This window comes from Mauremys mutica, chromosome 10 (assembly GCF_020497125.1).
Source record: "Mauremys mutica isolate MM-2020 ecotype Southern chromosome 10, ASM2049712v1, whole genome shotgun sequence".
Lineage (NCBI taxonomy): Eukaryota > Metazoa > Chordata > Testudines > Geoemydidae > Mauremys > Mauremys mutica.
In genome coordinates, this window is record NC_059081.1 from 31,358,330 (window position 1) to 31,373,137 (window position 14,808).

At 46.1% G+C, this 14,808-nt stretch overlaps 1 protein-coding gene across 10 annotated transcripts in view; it reads right to left on the reverse strand.

Moving 5' to 3' along the window:
• BAZ2B (bromodomain adjacent to zinc finger domain 2B) overlaps nt 1–14,808 on the reverse strand; it is a 334,995-nt gene that overhangs the window by 14,345 nt on the left and 305,842 nt on the right. For 7 of the 10 annotated variants that reach the window (XM_044978298.1, XM_044978300.1, XM_044978299.1 and 4 more), the window contains 3 exons: nt 13,894–14,204; nt 13,375–13,510; nt 8,456–8,602 (listed from right to left, as the gene is read on the reverse strand). In XM_044978298.1, the coding sequence (XP_044834233.1) occupies nt 8,456–8,602; nt 13,375–13,510; nt 13,894–14,204 (594 nt within the window). The remainder of the gene's footprint in view (nt 1–8,455; nt 8,603–13,374; nt 13,511–13,893; nt 14,205–14,808) is intronic. The other 3 variants (XM_044978304.1, XM_044978306.1, XM_044978305.1) reach the window with 1 other exon arrangement.

A 14,808-nucleotide genomic window follows, 5' to 3' on the forward strand; every position in this document is an offset into this window, starting at 1 on the left:
GGGCAAATACTAAGAAAATGTTTAAATACATCCAAAACCAATTTCACTGACACTCTAAAACACAATTTTCTAACATTTGTGTTAGGTTTTGTAAAATGTTATTTTATTTTTTCAATCCCCCACTTGTGCTCTAGTGTTCACATCTGATTGTGTTGTATTTATTACCAGGATACAAGCAATAATGATGCTGGAGGCCTTTTTAGATATCTGGGTTCTCTATTTAGTTATCTAAAGAACTATGTGTTACACATTTTTTCAGAGTATGATTATGCAGAATTCATTGCTTACTGTAAATAGTTATATCATTTCCCTATCTATGGCATAAATGTTTAACACATTGCGTAAGCATTTTGGTCCTGATGAAGCTGGAAGGGCTGAAATTTTTGCACCATTTGTGTAAGATGCAGAGAATATGAATGAATTATACGAGGAGAAAAAACTGGGGGCAGAATTCCTTAGCTTTAAAAACAGAATACTGCAAAGGTTTATAAATGACTATGAATTTTCTATACTATTACCACACAGTGGTTTCTATTTTTTCTTGTTTTAAATATAGGGAAGTACTCTATTATCATTCACGCATACCTTTGTGTGGCAATTGTTGCAAAATGCTGACTTAATGGTGACCCCACTGGAGGGTCCTTCAGATGACAAGTCAATTGAAGAGTCATGGGAATGGACCAAATGTCCTCACTCAAGGCCTGAATATGTGAAGTGCTGTTTACCCTCAACTTGCAATTAAATTAATGGGAGCTTCTTTGTCACCTTCTTTGTCACTTGCCACCTCACAGGCTCAGGCCTTGAGTAAAGTTAATGGCAGTTTTGCCTGAGTAAGCCCTGTCTGAACTTGGTCAAACTGATACCCCTTAAACACTTATTTTATCTGGAATTAATCTACAGAGGTAGCAAGTCAATGTCAATATTTGCCATTAGTTGCCACACACAAGTATCCTAGATAAAAGTGTTTCCCTATACTTACAATACAAAATAAATGTGATATTACCATTACAAATGGTGACGTTAAGTTTGTAAATGAATTGCAGGCATGCATCTTTATAAAACTTGTTGGCTGAATATTCATAAGAAAGCAGATGTTTTATAACAAAACATGCAATTAGTGGAAAATTACTCAGTTTCGGTTTTTGTTACATGAAGTTTGTTTATGAAGTTTTCCGCAAATCTGTGTTGAGCTTTAACCTAAACTGCCTGGATTGATTTACAGTTTAAGGTAGACATCATGATAAATTTGGTGGGTTTACAGAATTTTAGACCCAAATGCAGCAAATCTGAGAGTCTTCTCTGAGTTTCACCTTTAGTTTCTGGCTTCCTTTATACCCAAATGATTCAGTAATTTGGGAAGGAGGAAGGAAACCCATGATAAAAGATACAGGATGCTTTATACAGCATAATGCTGTCTATAGCAAAGCACAATTTAAGGGACACTATTAAAAGGAAAAGACAGTTACCTTTTCGAAACTGGTGTTCTTCAAGATGTGTTGCTCATGTCTATTCTACAATAGGTTTGCGTGCTCGTCACATGCACCAGTGCCAGAAGTTTTTCCCCTAGCAGTACCCATGGAGGGGAGGAGGGGGGGAGGAAGTGCCCCCCATGATCCCTAGAGTGGTGCCTGCCTGGCACGGTATAAGGGGACCTGCACGCTCCCCTCACCCTCAGTTCCTTCTTGCCAGACAACTCCGGCAGAGGGGAAGGAGGGTGGGATGTGGAATAGACATGAGTAACACATCTCGAAGAACATCAGTTATGAAAAGGTAACTGTCTTTTCTTCTTCGAGTGATTACTCATGTGTATTCCTCAATAGGTGATTCCAAGCTATACCTTCTGAAGGTGGGTAGGAGTTCACAAGTTCTCTGGACGGAGTACCGCTCTGCTGAACCCGGCATCATCCCTGGTTTGGGAGACTATCACATAGTGCGAGGTGAACGTGTGAACTGAAGACCACATGGCGGCACTATAAATGTCCTGTATAGGGACATGGGCCACGAAGGCAGCCGACGAGGCCTGCACCCGAGTCGAGTGTGCCCTCACAATGGGTGGCGGGGGGACACCTGCCAGCTCATAACAGGAGCAGATGCACGAAGTGATCCAACTGGAAAACCACTGGGTGGAAATTGTCTGGCCTCTCACGTGCACAGCCAAGGCGATGAACAGTTGCGAGGACTTTCTGAACGGCTTGGTCCACTCGAGGTAGAAAGCCAGAGCCCGCCTTACATCAAGCATGTGGAGGCGGCACTCCTCACTAGTCACATGAGGCTTGAGGCAGAGGACTGGTAGAAAAATGTCCTGACCCATGTAGTAGGTGGAGACCAACTTCGGGAGGAACGCAGGGCGCGGGCAGAGCTGGACCTTGTCCTTATGAAAGACCATATATGGCAGCTCAGAGGTCAGGTCCCTGAACTCCGAGACCTGCCTGGCCAACGTGATAGCAACTAGGAAGGCCACCTTCCATGAGAGGTGAGACCAGGAACGTGTGGCCAACGGTTCAAACGGGGGCCCCTTAACACGAGCCAGCACCAGATTCAGGTTCCATTGTGGGACCAGGGGCTTAGAATATGGGTAAAGCCGGTCCAAACCCTTAAGGAACCGGCCGGACATAGCATGGGAGAACACAGTGTGTCCTTGCACTGGGGGATGGAAGGCCAATATGGCCGCCAGGTGCACCCTGACTGACGAGGGTCCCAGGCCCTGGGCCCTCAGGTAGAGGAGGTAATCAAGGATAAGATGGATTGGGACGGCCGTTGGGGACATCCCTTGGTCTGCCACCCACCTAGAAAACCGAGACCACTTCGCCATGTAGGAGCGGCGAGTGGAGGGCCGTCTACTTTCGAGGAGGACATGCTGAACCTGTTCTGAGCATATCCTTTCCTCGCCACCTAGCCACTGAGCAGCCACGCCATAAGGTGAAGAGCTGCCAGACTGGGGTGGAGGAGGTGGCCCTGGTCCTGAGAGAGCAGGTCCAGGCGGAGCGGCAACGGCCATGGCGGAGCCACCACCAGGCCCAAGAGGGTCCTGTACCAGTGCTGAGTGGGCCACGCCAGGGCAATGAGGACGACCCTGGCTTTGTTTATCTTTTATTTTCTCCAGGACCCTGCCAATCAGAGGGAACGGGGGAAGGCGTAGAGAAGCTGGCCTGACCAGGATAGGATAAAGGCATCGGCGATAGCACGCTTCCTTAGGCCCCCCCAGAGCAGAGCCGGGGGCATCGTTGGTTCTGCTGGGTTGCGAATAGGTCCACCTGGGGAATTCCCCACCTTCGGAAGAGCTGGTGGGCCACTTCCGGGTGTAGAGACCACTCATCCTGAGAGGAAAAGTCTCTGCTCAAGCGATCCGCCCTCACGTTCTGGGCACCCGGCAGGTGAAAGGCTTTTAGCTGGATGTCGTGGGCTATACAGAAGTCCCACAGATTGAGGGCTTCGTGGCAGAGGGCAGAGGATCGGGCCCCACCTTGCCTGTTGATATAGAACATTGAGGCCATGTTGTCCGTGAGGACTCTGACTACCTTGCCCTTCAGGTGCGAGTGGAAGGCCATACACGCCCGTCGCACCGCCCTGAGTTCCTTGACATTTATATGAAGAGTCAGGTCTTGCAGAGACCACAGGCCTTGGGTCTGAAAATTCCCCACATGGGTCTCCTAGCCCAGGTCTGATGCATCGGACACCAGCTCCAACGATGGGGCCCTGTCCCTGAACGGGCCCCCTTGGAGCATGTTGCTTGGGGAGGACCACCACCGCAGGGAGGTAATTACCGAGTTCGGCACGGTGAGGACCTTCTCCATTCTGTCCATGGCCTGGGAGAACTTCGAGACCAGCCAGAGCTGGAGGGGGTCTCATCCTGAGTCTTGTGTGGCAGACCACATACATGCATGCTGACATGTGACCTAGCAGCTGCAGGCAAGCCCTGGCAGTCATCACCGGAACCTTGTGACCGAATCAATGAGCCCTTTCAGTGTCTCGAACCTGTTTTGGGGGAGAGGCCCTGGCCGACATTGCGTCCAGTAGCGCCCTGATAAACTTTATGCGTTGGACCGGGACTAACTTGGACTTGGTGTTGTTTACCAACAGGCCCAGGACAGTGCATGTGGACAAGACAAGTGACACATGATCCCTCACCTGCAATCAGGAGGTGCCCTTGACCAGGCAGTCGTCCAGATAGGGGAATATCTGGACACCCTGGCACCTAAGGTAGGCCGCTACCACAAACATGCACTTTGTAAAGACCCTGGGGCAGGGGACAGACCAAACAGGAGGACCATGAATTGGTAGTGATTCTGTCCCACCACAAAACGGAGGAAGCACCTGTGCCTTTCGAATATGTGGATGTGGAAGTACGCGTCCTGGAGATCGAGGGCAGCGTACCAGTCCCCGGGATCCAGGGAGAGGATGATGGAGGCCAGGGAAACCATGCGGAACTCGAGTTTCACCATGTACTGGTTCAGACCTCAGAGGACCAGAATGGGCCTGAGCCCCCCTTTGGCCTTTGGGATAAGGAAATAACGGGAGTAATACCCCTTGCCCAGGAACTCCTTGGGCACCGCCTCTATCACTCCTAGTTTCAGGAGCCGCCCGACCTCCTGCTCGAGCAGAGCCTCGTGCGATGAGTCCCACAAGAGGGACGGGGATGGGTGGGCAGGGAGGAGGTAAACTGAAGGGTGTACCCTCGGGAGATGGTGTTGAGGACCCACCGGTCCAAGGTCCACCACGACCATTCCGTGAGGAACGTACACAATCGATTGGAAAAAAGGGTGTGGATCCCTGCTAAGAACTGGTGGAGTACCCCCGAGCATCCTGGCAAAAACGCCTTTTACCCGCCTGCTTGCCCTTAGAGGACCCAGGTGGTGGGCAGGCTCAGACTGCCTTTGCGGGCGTTTTCTATAGTTCCACTGCTTCTTATGGACGGCCTTGTACTTCAGGAGGGCAGCCTGGGTGGGAGCCTGCTGCGGCTTGAACTTGGGTTTTGCTGGAGCAGGGACATAGAGGCCCACAGTCTGGAGGATCATGCAGGAGTCTTTCATGCCGTGCAGCCTTGTGTCTGTTTCCTCAGCAAACAGAGCCTTCCCATCGAAAGGGAGATCCTGCATTGACGACTGCGCTTTGCTGGATTGCCCAGACAGCAGGAGCCATGATGCCCGTCTCATGGACACAGCCGAGGCCATGGACTGTGCGGCCATGTCCGCTGCATCCAAAGCGGCCTGCAAGGACACCCTAAGCAGCCACTGTCCCTTCCTCAACGAGTGCCTTAAATTCCTTTTTATCGTGCTCCTGGAGGGAGTCCTTGAACTTGGGGAGGGATCCCCAGAGATTAAACTCGTAGCGACCCAAGAGAGCCTGATGGTTTGCTACTCTTAGCTGGAAGCTTGTCGACGAATAAACTTTTCTCCCGAAAGCATCCAGCCTCCAAGAGTCTTTGTTCTTAGGGGTCGGGGCTGGCTGACCCTGCCGCTCCCTGTGGTTGACTGACTCAACCACCAAGGAGTTGGGCGCCGGGTGGGTATACAAATACTCATGCCCCTTAGTGGGTACAAAGTACTTGCATTCCACCTTCTTAGAGATGCGAGCCAACGAGGCCGGTGTTTGCCACAGGGCATTTGAAATTCTTGCCACCCCTTCATGGAGCGGCCAGGCCACCCTACCCAGTGCCAAGGGGGAAGCACATTTAACAGGGAGCCCGAGGGCTCCTCCATCTCCTCTGCCTGGAGGTGGAGGCTCACTGCCACCCTTTTTAAGACGTCTTGGTGGGCCTGGTAGTCCTCCTGTGGGACGGAGGGGGCGGGGCCACAATCAGCTTCTCTGGACAGGGCGAGGAGGCCGGTAGGGTGCTTTGGGTGTCGTCCAGCACCGGAGGATCCACCCCCTGGTCAGACTCCAGGCACAGTGCTGAGGACACGGATCCCACCAACTCCTTTCTTGGCGGTCTAGGGATGGAAGCCGACGGTACTTTCAAGTCCCCGGCCACGGAGCGAGTCCCCACCAGGGGCTGCGCTGGAGGCCACAGTGCCCACCGGTACCACTGGACCAGCCACGACGCTCGGTGCCACTGCACTTGCTCAGGCACCGGCAGGGCCGGCTGTTCGGGCTCGCTAGCCTGGCCTGTAGACAGACAGCTGTGAGCAGAGGCCGGGCTGGCGTACGACCCTCTGCTGCCTCTGGACCAGGAGTAGCGGCGGTGCCTGGATCCGCGTTGGCCACGGGACCGCGATCTCGAGGCGGAAGAACGGCACCAACAGGAGTAGCTGCTCCGCGAACAGCGTCGACGGGTAGACCCACGACGGTGAGACGACGGCAATCTATGCTCGGGGCTACAGTGCCTTGGTGGAGACTTGGAGTGGGAGTCCGAGACGAGGTCCGTTGGCGAAGTCCACCACGGTCCTGTTGATATTCGCTCCATGAAGACAAGCGGTGCTGGGAGTCCCGGTCGGACGGCACCCATCCAGACAGTCTGGCCAGTGCCGAGGACGATCCACATGGACTGAGCCCTGAACAGTCGCTCGGTGGTGAGCAGTGTTGGGAACGCTGGGCCGACAGCGACTGCGGTGATCCCAGCAGCGGCTTGCCCCTGGAGCATGGGGCCGACATCGGCGGAGCTCCGGGCACCGGCATGGACATGATGTTCCTGGCTGCCTGGAGAGCTTTGGGCGTAGATGGCATCCAGACATCCGGAGAGGTCTGCTCCGAAGGGGCCGGGCTACTCCACTCAATGTGAGTCGGAGGCCTATGGCCCGGTGGGGATCGAGGGCTACCTGACATGGGCCTAGCCTCTGTCCCAGACTTCCCTCGGTGCCATTGCGAAGAGGGAGTCTTTCCAGTCCTCTTGGTGTGCCCCATGGAAGGGGAGCGGTGCCAACTGGTCGATGGTGCCGGAGGGTCTCCGCATACCAATGCTGCGGTGCCAGGTACCGGTTCGGAGCAGCGTGCCAGAGTTGGGGCCAGTGCTGACTCCATCGGGATGTCCTGGAACCTAATGTCGCTTTCCTTTTTGGTCCGGGGCTTGAACGACTTGCAGATCTTGCACCTTTCGCTGGTATGGGTTTCTCCCAAGCAGTGCAGACAGTCCACGTGCGGGTCACTCCTTGGCATAGAATGTCTACAAGACCCGCACGACTTAAATCCCGGGGTGCGGGGCATGCCCCAGCCTGGGCTCACTAACTAACTAAACTAACTGAAATAGCTAACTGACTACAGGTACTAATTAATGAACGAACAGTTCTCGGGACAAGCTGCAGCAAAGCTGGAGCTGAGCAGCTCCGACGCACCTTCACTGGCGGCAAGAAGGAACTGAAGGTGGGGGGAGCGTGCAGCTCCCCTTATACCGCACCAGGCAGGTGCCACTCCAGGAGTCACGGGGGGGTGCTCCCCCCCACAGGTACTGCTAGGGGAAAAACTTCCGGCATCGGTGCACGTGGCAAGCACGCACACCTATTGTGGAATACACATGAGCAATCATTCAAAGAAGAATTGGTGGATTCTCCATCAATTCACCTCTTCAATTCAAGACTGCATGCCTTTCTGGAAGATATGCTTTACTCAAACAAGTTTCTGGGCTGAATTCTGGGGGAAGAGTGAAATTTAATAGGCTGTGATATACAGGAGGTCAAACTAGCTGATCTAATGGTCCCTTCTGGTCTTATTCACTATGAAACTATTAAATTAAAATAAACTCAGTTTTAAAAAATGAGTTAAAAGTATCTTCAAGTACTACAATTGTCCTGAAATTCCCCACCTTTCCCTTTATTGACAATTTTTGTGGTTTTATGTTTCCATTTTCCTTTTTTCAAAAAGATAGGGTTTCTCTCCCTTACTGCTGTGTGAAACACCCATGGAAACTAAAAAGCAAACTGACTGAATATAGCGAGAGAGAGCCAAACTGATTGTTAACAAAGTGTTATGAAATACACATACAGAGAAACATTATAGCAACCTTAGGTGTTACTTGTAACAACAGCAGGTAAAAGATTTGTCCGAGAGAAGTATAATCTTTGATTAACACTGTATGAGAATGATGGAAGTGACACACTAACAACATAAAACTACTACATTTATTTTCATACTGCATATATGTATGAAACATTTGTCTGTCAACAGTTATATCAACTTTGTTTTAAAGGTGAATGAAAAAACATTTTAAAATAGAGAAAAAGATGCTTAGGATATCAAATTTGTAGCAGCCTATGTTTAAATGCAAAATTACTGAGAAGTACAATTAAAAACAAAGTAGCTGAAAGTCATATCCTTTGCCAACACCTGTATTAAGACTCTATTCTTCTTTTGCAACACTTGATGGCATCCTTAACAGTTACCCAAGCCAGTATAAGGCATGCAGATTGCTGCTCTACTTTAGATGTTTGTCAAGTTGTCAGCAATTGCTGGAGAAGCACAGAACTCTGAACTCAGGTACTGGAGGGTCAAAAACATTTCAATTCATCTTTAAGATTAATATTACCTTTGCTATGCAGGCAGGACAAAACCAGTCACCCTCTGGTATAGTAGTGATCTTGGGTCTATGGCAGTATGTATGACAGCCTTTGTCACAGCCATCACAAAGAAGCAGAAGTTCCTCGTTATCTCCCTTTCGACATATTTGGCAGTACTACAATACATGAAATATCGCTTTAATTCAACAAGCCTCCCTTAAAAAATGTTCCTGAAATGTAGTAATATATAACATATATTCAGCACTGGAAGATATTTTCCATATTATCTTGCATACGTACAGTAGCTACAGCTATACATGTGTATACATCTATGTATTTCTATAATTCTCTCTCTCATGTATATGGACAACTATGTAACAGGTTGTGGTTGCAGCACTGGGATATCTGCATGGCTCGTGTACAGTGTGAGAAATTAAGCCAAAGGAGAAATGCTTATACACTTGAAAAACACATCTACATTTAACACTGATGTCAAAGCATACAAAGCAATGAATACCTTTTACATTTGCTTAAATGCTGAAGTGAAGCAGAGCTATTGGATAACCACAAAAACCACTGATAGCACATATGCTATCTCAAGGACTCTCTCTCCACTTATGCCCTATGGCAGAAGTCACAATCAATTAGAATGCTCTTGTCTGTCCCCAGGGTTGAAATCCTAGGGCTAGAAAGCAGGGCAGTCTTAGATCCCTCTGTTCTGGAATTTATTCTCTTATAATCTGCCAATGCCAAGATTGGCAGCCTTTAAAATGCAGCAAGACACATCTATTTAGTCTCACTTTGAGTTTTTCATCTGGTTCAATAGCTGGTAGGGCATTCACTGTCTGCAGATAGGGCACAGCACTGATGGGCACTGACTAGGCATTGGTTAATAATTGTTCGTTTTTCATTATGTAGGAAATTTAATCAATTTTAATTTTGCATAAAAACAAATTCACATGTAACAAAAGACATGACCAAAATTATTAAATAAAATGCCATCATGAACATTATTACTATTATGCAAAAAGGAAGAGTGATGCAAAATCATAATGAAAATCATGTTTTCCTCTGCAAATGCTGTATGATACCTTTTCTGACTTTAGGTTGGCCTTACACTGGGCATATGGCTAGGAGTATGTAAGTAGAGCTTTATTTAAGACATGAATAAATTTAAAAGTAGGTCAATAATATGACAATTATTTGATGGAATGAGAAAGAAAAGAACGAGACACCGCATCCCTAAGGTTTGTGGGGCAAAACAGTTTGTGGGGGAAATGTTTCTTTTGCATATGTTAATTGCAAGATCTAGTATGTTATATGGTTTACAGAACTGTATCAAGTAATTACATTTTAAAATTAGTACAATATTTTAGGAAAATAATCAGAAAGGGCCTGATTCAAATCCCATGGAAATCAATGGGAAAAATGTAATAGGCTTTGGATGAGCTCCTATTTTAACTTAATACTAGCACTAAAATAATTCCAATTCATTATTAATTTTCCCACAGACTCCAGGAAATAATGATGCCTTTACATCTCTGCAGTTGTTTCTCATTACAACTTTTTGTTTTGTTTTGTTAAAGTCTTAGTAAGTTTCAAAAAGGCACACTAGCAACAACTGGATACAGAATTTACACTAAAGGTATGGCATTAAGATAGAATAATGGCATGTTTTAGTGGTTGGTTAGTACAAGTCTAAGATGCATGTAGCTTTGTGCCTTCAGCTGCACATGGTGTGAATAAATGGAAAAATTAAACACAACTAGACATTTGACTTACATTTTAAAAATAGAAAATTTAGTATTTTTATTTTCTGTGGCAGGTACATTTCTTCTCTGAGTCTCCTGATGTGGAGTGGGTCTTTAAAGTGAGTGCAGTGCCCCGCCAAGGTGACGGAAGGGACAATAGTCCATGGTCCTTGTACAGACCAGACCATGTAAATGACTCCTCGCTTTCTCAACTGGACCCAACAAGACATGTCCACACCAATACAAAGTAACCTGCAATTAAGGGATTCTGATTTCATGGACAGTCGTATTTGAACTCTTTCTAGACTGCTATAAAATTGAAGGTCATACTGTAGAGTGGTCAGCCTGAAGAACTTGCTTATTTTGTATTGGCTAGATAGATACAATACCTCAGTATTTGCTATACAGCAGGGGTGGCCAAACTGTGGCTCAGGAGCAACATGCGGCTCTTTTACAGTTGAAGTGTGGCTTCCGGAGCCCCCCACACTCCTCCCCCATTCTCCACCACCCAGACTTGGGGTTGGGGGAGTTCAGGACATCTGCCTTGCAGCAAGGTGTTGAAATAGGAGCTTCTACCCAGCGGGGAGATGGGTCTCAGGGCTTCAGCCCTGTGGAGCACGCCTGCTGGGGTTTGGGGCTTCAGAGGGGTGGGACGGAAGCCCCAAGCCCTGGCAGGTGCCTCCCATGGGACAGAAGCCCCGAGCCCCAGCAGGCATGCCTGGGCTCTTGAATTTCTGAAGATTGTTGTATGTTGCTCGGAAGGTCAGTAAGTTTGGCTAATACTGCTATAGGGAATACTTGGGAAATAATGCAAATAATGAAGTAAGTATTTAGCTAAAACAATACTGGCAGGTTCTTAAGTGTGACTACTGTATATTATTCAAATGTAATTTGTATTTAGACCTGTGACCTCAGTGTCATGGGGTATTAATATTCTTCACAGACCTGTTATACAGGCAAACAGACAATTTGTGTAGCTTTGCAGGAAATGTATTAAATTAAGTGCTAGAAGTCATGGCACATGTCAGTCAAAATCCATTGCAAATGAAAAATCTAGGCATTGAAAAGGGGCTGCTTAATAGAGAGTTAAAATACATTATTGTTAGTTTCAAAATACTGCAAATGGAGAGCTGTTATAATAAGCCTATGTATTTTTAAAAATATTTTCTAAATTATTATTAAATACAATCCATTTTAAATTAAACAAGTTACAGTTTGATAACTTTTGGCTAGACTATGCAGACATTGCTTAGAGAAAATTCTGTGACTTCAGGATCAGAGCCAGATGTGTTAATAACTATTTTATAAATATTTAAGAAGAAAAAGGCAATGGATCAACTGGAGACAAAGCCAATTGTTCGAGTGCCTGATATAGCCATGTTGACTTCTCTGAAGTCATCATACTTTTAAAGTAGGAAAAACTTCATTATGTAGTATCTTCCATAACATATATTATATATTTCATTTTATATTTTTACATTAATGTATATTTTAAATTAATTTGATACATTAATACTTATTTACAATTTACATTTTTAGAAAACTATATATCATTTAAATTTATGTAAGCTGACAGTCCACAACTGAACTACACAAGTGAGTTTTACATGCAATCATATTAGAGCACAAACATATTTTTGATCAGACATCTATTTTTGGAGAAACGGGAGAAGAAATGAGAGTAGCCAGCAGCATAGGAAACGGAACTCCTACTAACTTCAGTGGCTAGTTGCCACTTCCAAATTCATTAACATAGATACTGTTTTGGTGAATACAGGGGAAAGACTTTAAGATGACGACTGTTTTAGACTATTCATTTGCCTTGTTTTCTCTAGTCCAAAGTCTGTAACTATAAAAATATGAGTGGAAAACATGAAAAAAGTGCAATTTAAAAAAGGAAGAAGAAATTCTGAATTTTAAAAACTGTCCTTATGCAATTAAAATTATTATTATTATTATTTTGGTAAAAGTAATAATACCTTTCAGGACTGAGCCCTTCTACTAAATACCCAAATTCCCTGTGTAGTTCAATGCATAAACCTAATTCAGAAAAAACTGTGAATTAAACTATACTTCACTCTCAAAGTCCCAAATTACACTTTAAGCCATTTCTGTGGTCTTTTGGCTACTCTAGTAGTATCTATAATTCTTTGATAGGAGCATAAAACCTTATAATCATAGTTTGTATCTGTAAATTATCCTTCAATTATCTATCTAGAAATACAAAGCATACCTAATGGACGGAAGTGGGATATTACTTCTATTCTTGCTGGTTCAAAAATGAGGGGAGGGGCTAATAACTAAAAAAAATGCTTTCGACAGTGCCCACCATATTACACTGACAATACTGGAGCACAATATTGCTCATGAAGCAATTTTGAGCTAGTTCAATAACTGAATGAAGATGTTTACAAGTTAATATTTCAACATTAAATACTTAACTGTAAAAGTTCTCTCTTTGATGAATGTTTTAGCAGTCTTAAAACTTAATTTTCAGAAATTTGAGGTTCAAAGCTTCATGCAAATTTTTACACATGCATTTGCATGCCTTTTTTGTATGTGCAATTAACACAGCTCTACTTGTTAAATGGGCATGTGTATGAGGAGATGGACATTACAACCCACTTGCTTATATATTTGCCCAGTTTGCATGTTCAGTCATGATAAGTCGGCATGCAAAGAAGCTACACACATTCTGGAGCATCTCAACTTTCTGAAAAATCAAGCCGTTAATTGCAGTATGTGACAATCAATCAGTCTTCATGAAACTAACATCATGGATGAATAATTTTCAGTAATATGGTGTTCTCCATCAAAGAGGCATGGAAATGCCTATTTTATACCTACATGTTAATTTCAAAGAGTAATTGACACCTTAAAAATAAAGCAACCAGTGGAAGAGCTTTCTATTATAGGAAGTTTCACAATGCTGAACTCGGCAGAAGTGAAATCTGTACAATTTATGCTCATAAGAGCACTATGTACAGTTTAACTGTAAAAGCAGCAAAGAGTCTTGTGGCCACAAGACTCTTTGCTGCTTTTACAGATCCAGACTAACATGGCTACCCCTCTGATAGTTTAACTGTAGTAGGTTTTAGAAGTGGTAAGAGATACATTATTAATCACAGTATCTTAGAGTGGGGAAATAGGATACAGGAAAGTTTAGTTAGAGTATTTCTTAAATGAAAAACACTTACAACTTTCATAATAGATTTTTCCCACGCTATTGATTTCTGTAACTGCTGAATGCACAGCGCTACCTGTGCAGCACTGCGAGCTTCTGACAATGCCCTTCGCCATACCCTTAGCCCTGGAGCAATATCCTCTTCAATTCTGCATTGAAATACAGAGAAATTAAGTAGGTCACATCCATGTTTGCTGATCTCTGAACGTGGAACAATCATTATCACATTGAAAGCCAAGCAATGACGAAACGTACACAGCCAATAAGTATAAGGTTTAAGCAACTAAATTTGATGTAGTGCACAGACTGTGGCTACGTGCCTCAAAGCTCAGTCACAACCAGTTAAATGTAAGATAACTTTGCAGGATTATCAACATACATAACAAAAAATATTTACAAAGCACCATGCAGAATAACATGATCCATATGGATCACAGACATACAAGAAGATACATAGATAACAGGCAATAGAAAATAGGCTCCAATTAGCAAAGAAGCACAATAATTTTTCAAGTTAATCTCAATAACCTACCCGTCACCATCACCACTAATGGATGGTGCAGGAGCAGGGACAGTAACTGTGCCCACATTATCCAGTTTGATCTGAATGGTGGTACTTAAGGGGCTCTTCAGATACCTTCGCTCTATGTTCCGCTCCAAGTCAGCAAGCCTGGTTACAGCTATATCTAGAGGGTTGTCACTCTTCCGCTCTAGAGCACTGGTATTGCCGCCTTCTCCTCCAGCACATTCTCCATCATGCTTCTTATACAATTTAGTAAATGACTTATGTTCATAATATATCAGGTCTTCCCTCTCCGATGCAGGCTCGGGACATATCCAGCCCTATATTTAGTAGAAAGGTTTACACACATTGTTTGATGCTGTAACTGGATAAGTGTGGGAATAATGCAGAGGTGGGCAAACTACGGCCCACGGGACCCTATCCAGCCCACGGGACCCTCCTGCCTGGCCCCATAGCTCCTGGCCCGAGAGGCTACCCCCAGCCCCTTCCCTGCTGTTCCCCATTCCCCGCAGCCTCAGCTCACCCCACCACTGGCGCAATGTTCTGGGCGGTGGGCTGTGAGCTCCTGAGGAGGCACCGCTGCAGAGCCCGCCCTGACCTGGAGCTCTGTGCTGTGCATGGCTGTAGCGCCGCCAGCCACCAGTGCTCCAGGCAGCGTGATAAGGGAGCAGGGGGGTTGGATAGAGGGCAAGGGAGTTTGGGGTGGTGGTAAGGGGTGTGGATGGGGTTGGGGCAGTCAGAGGACAGGGAACAGGAGGGTGAATGGAGGCGGGGGGGAAGTCAGGAAGGAGGGGGCTTGGATGAGGTGGCAGGGGGCAGTCAGGGGCAGGGGTTCTGGGGGCAGTCAGAGGACAGGGAAAAGGGGGTGGTAGGATGGGGCAAGGGTCAGGGGGGGGAGGTTAGGAAGGAGGGGTGGGTTGGATG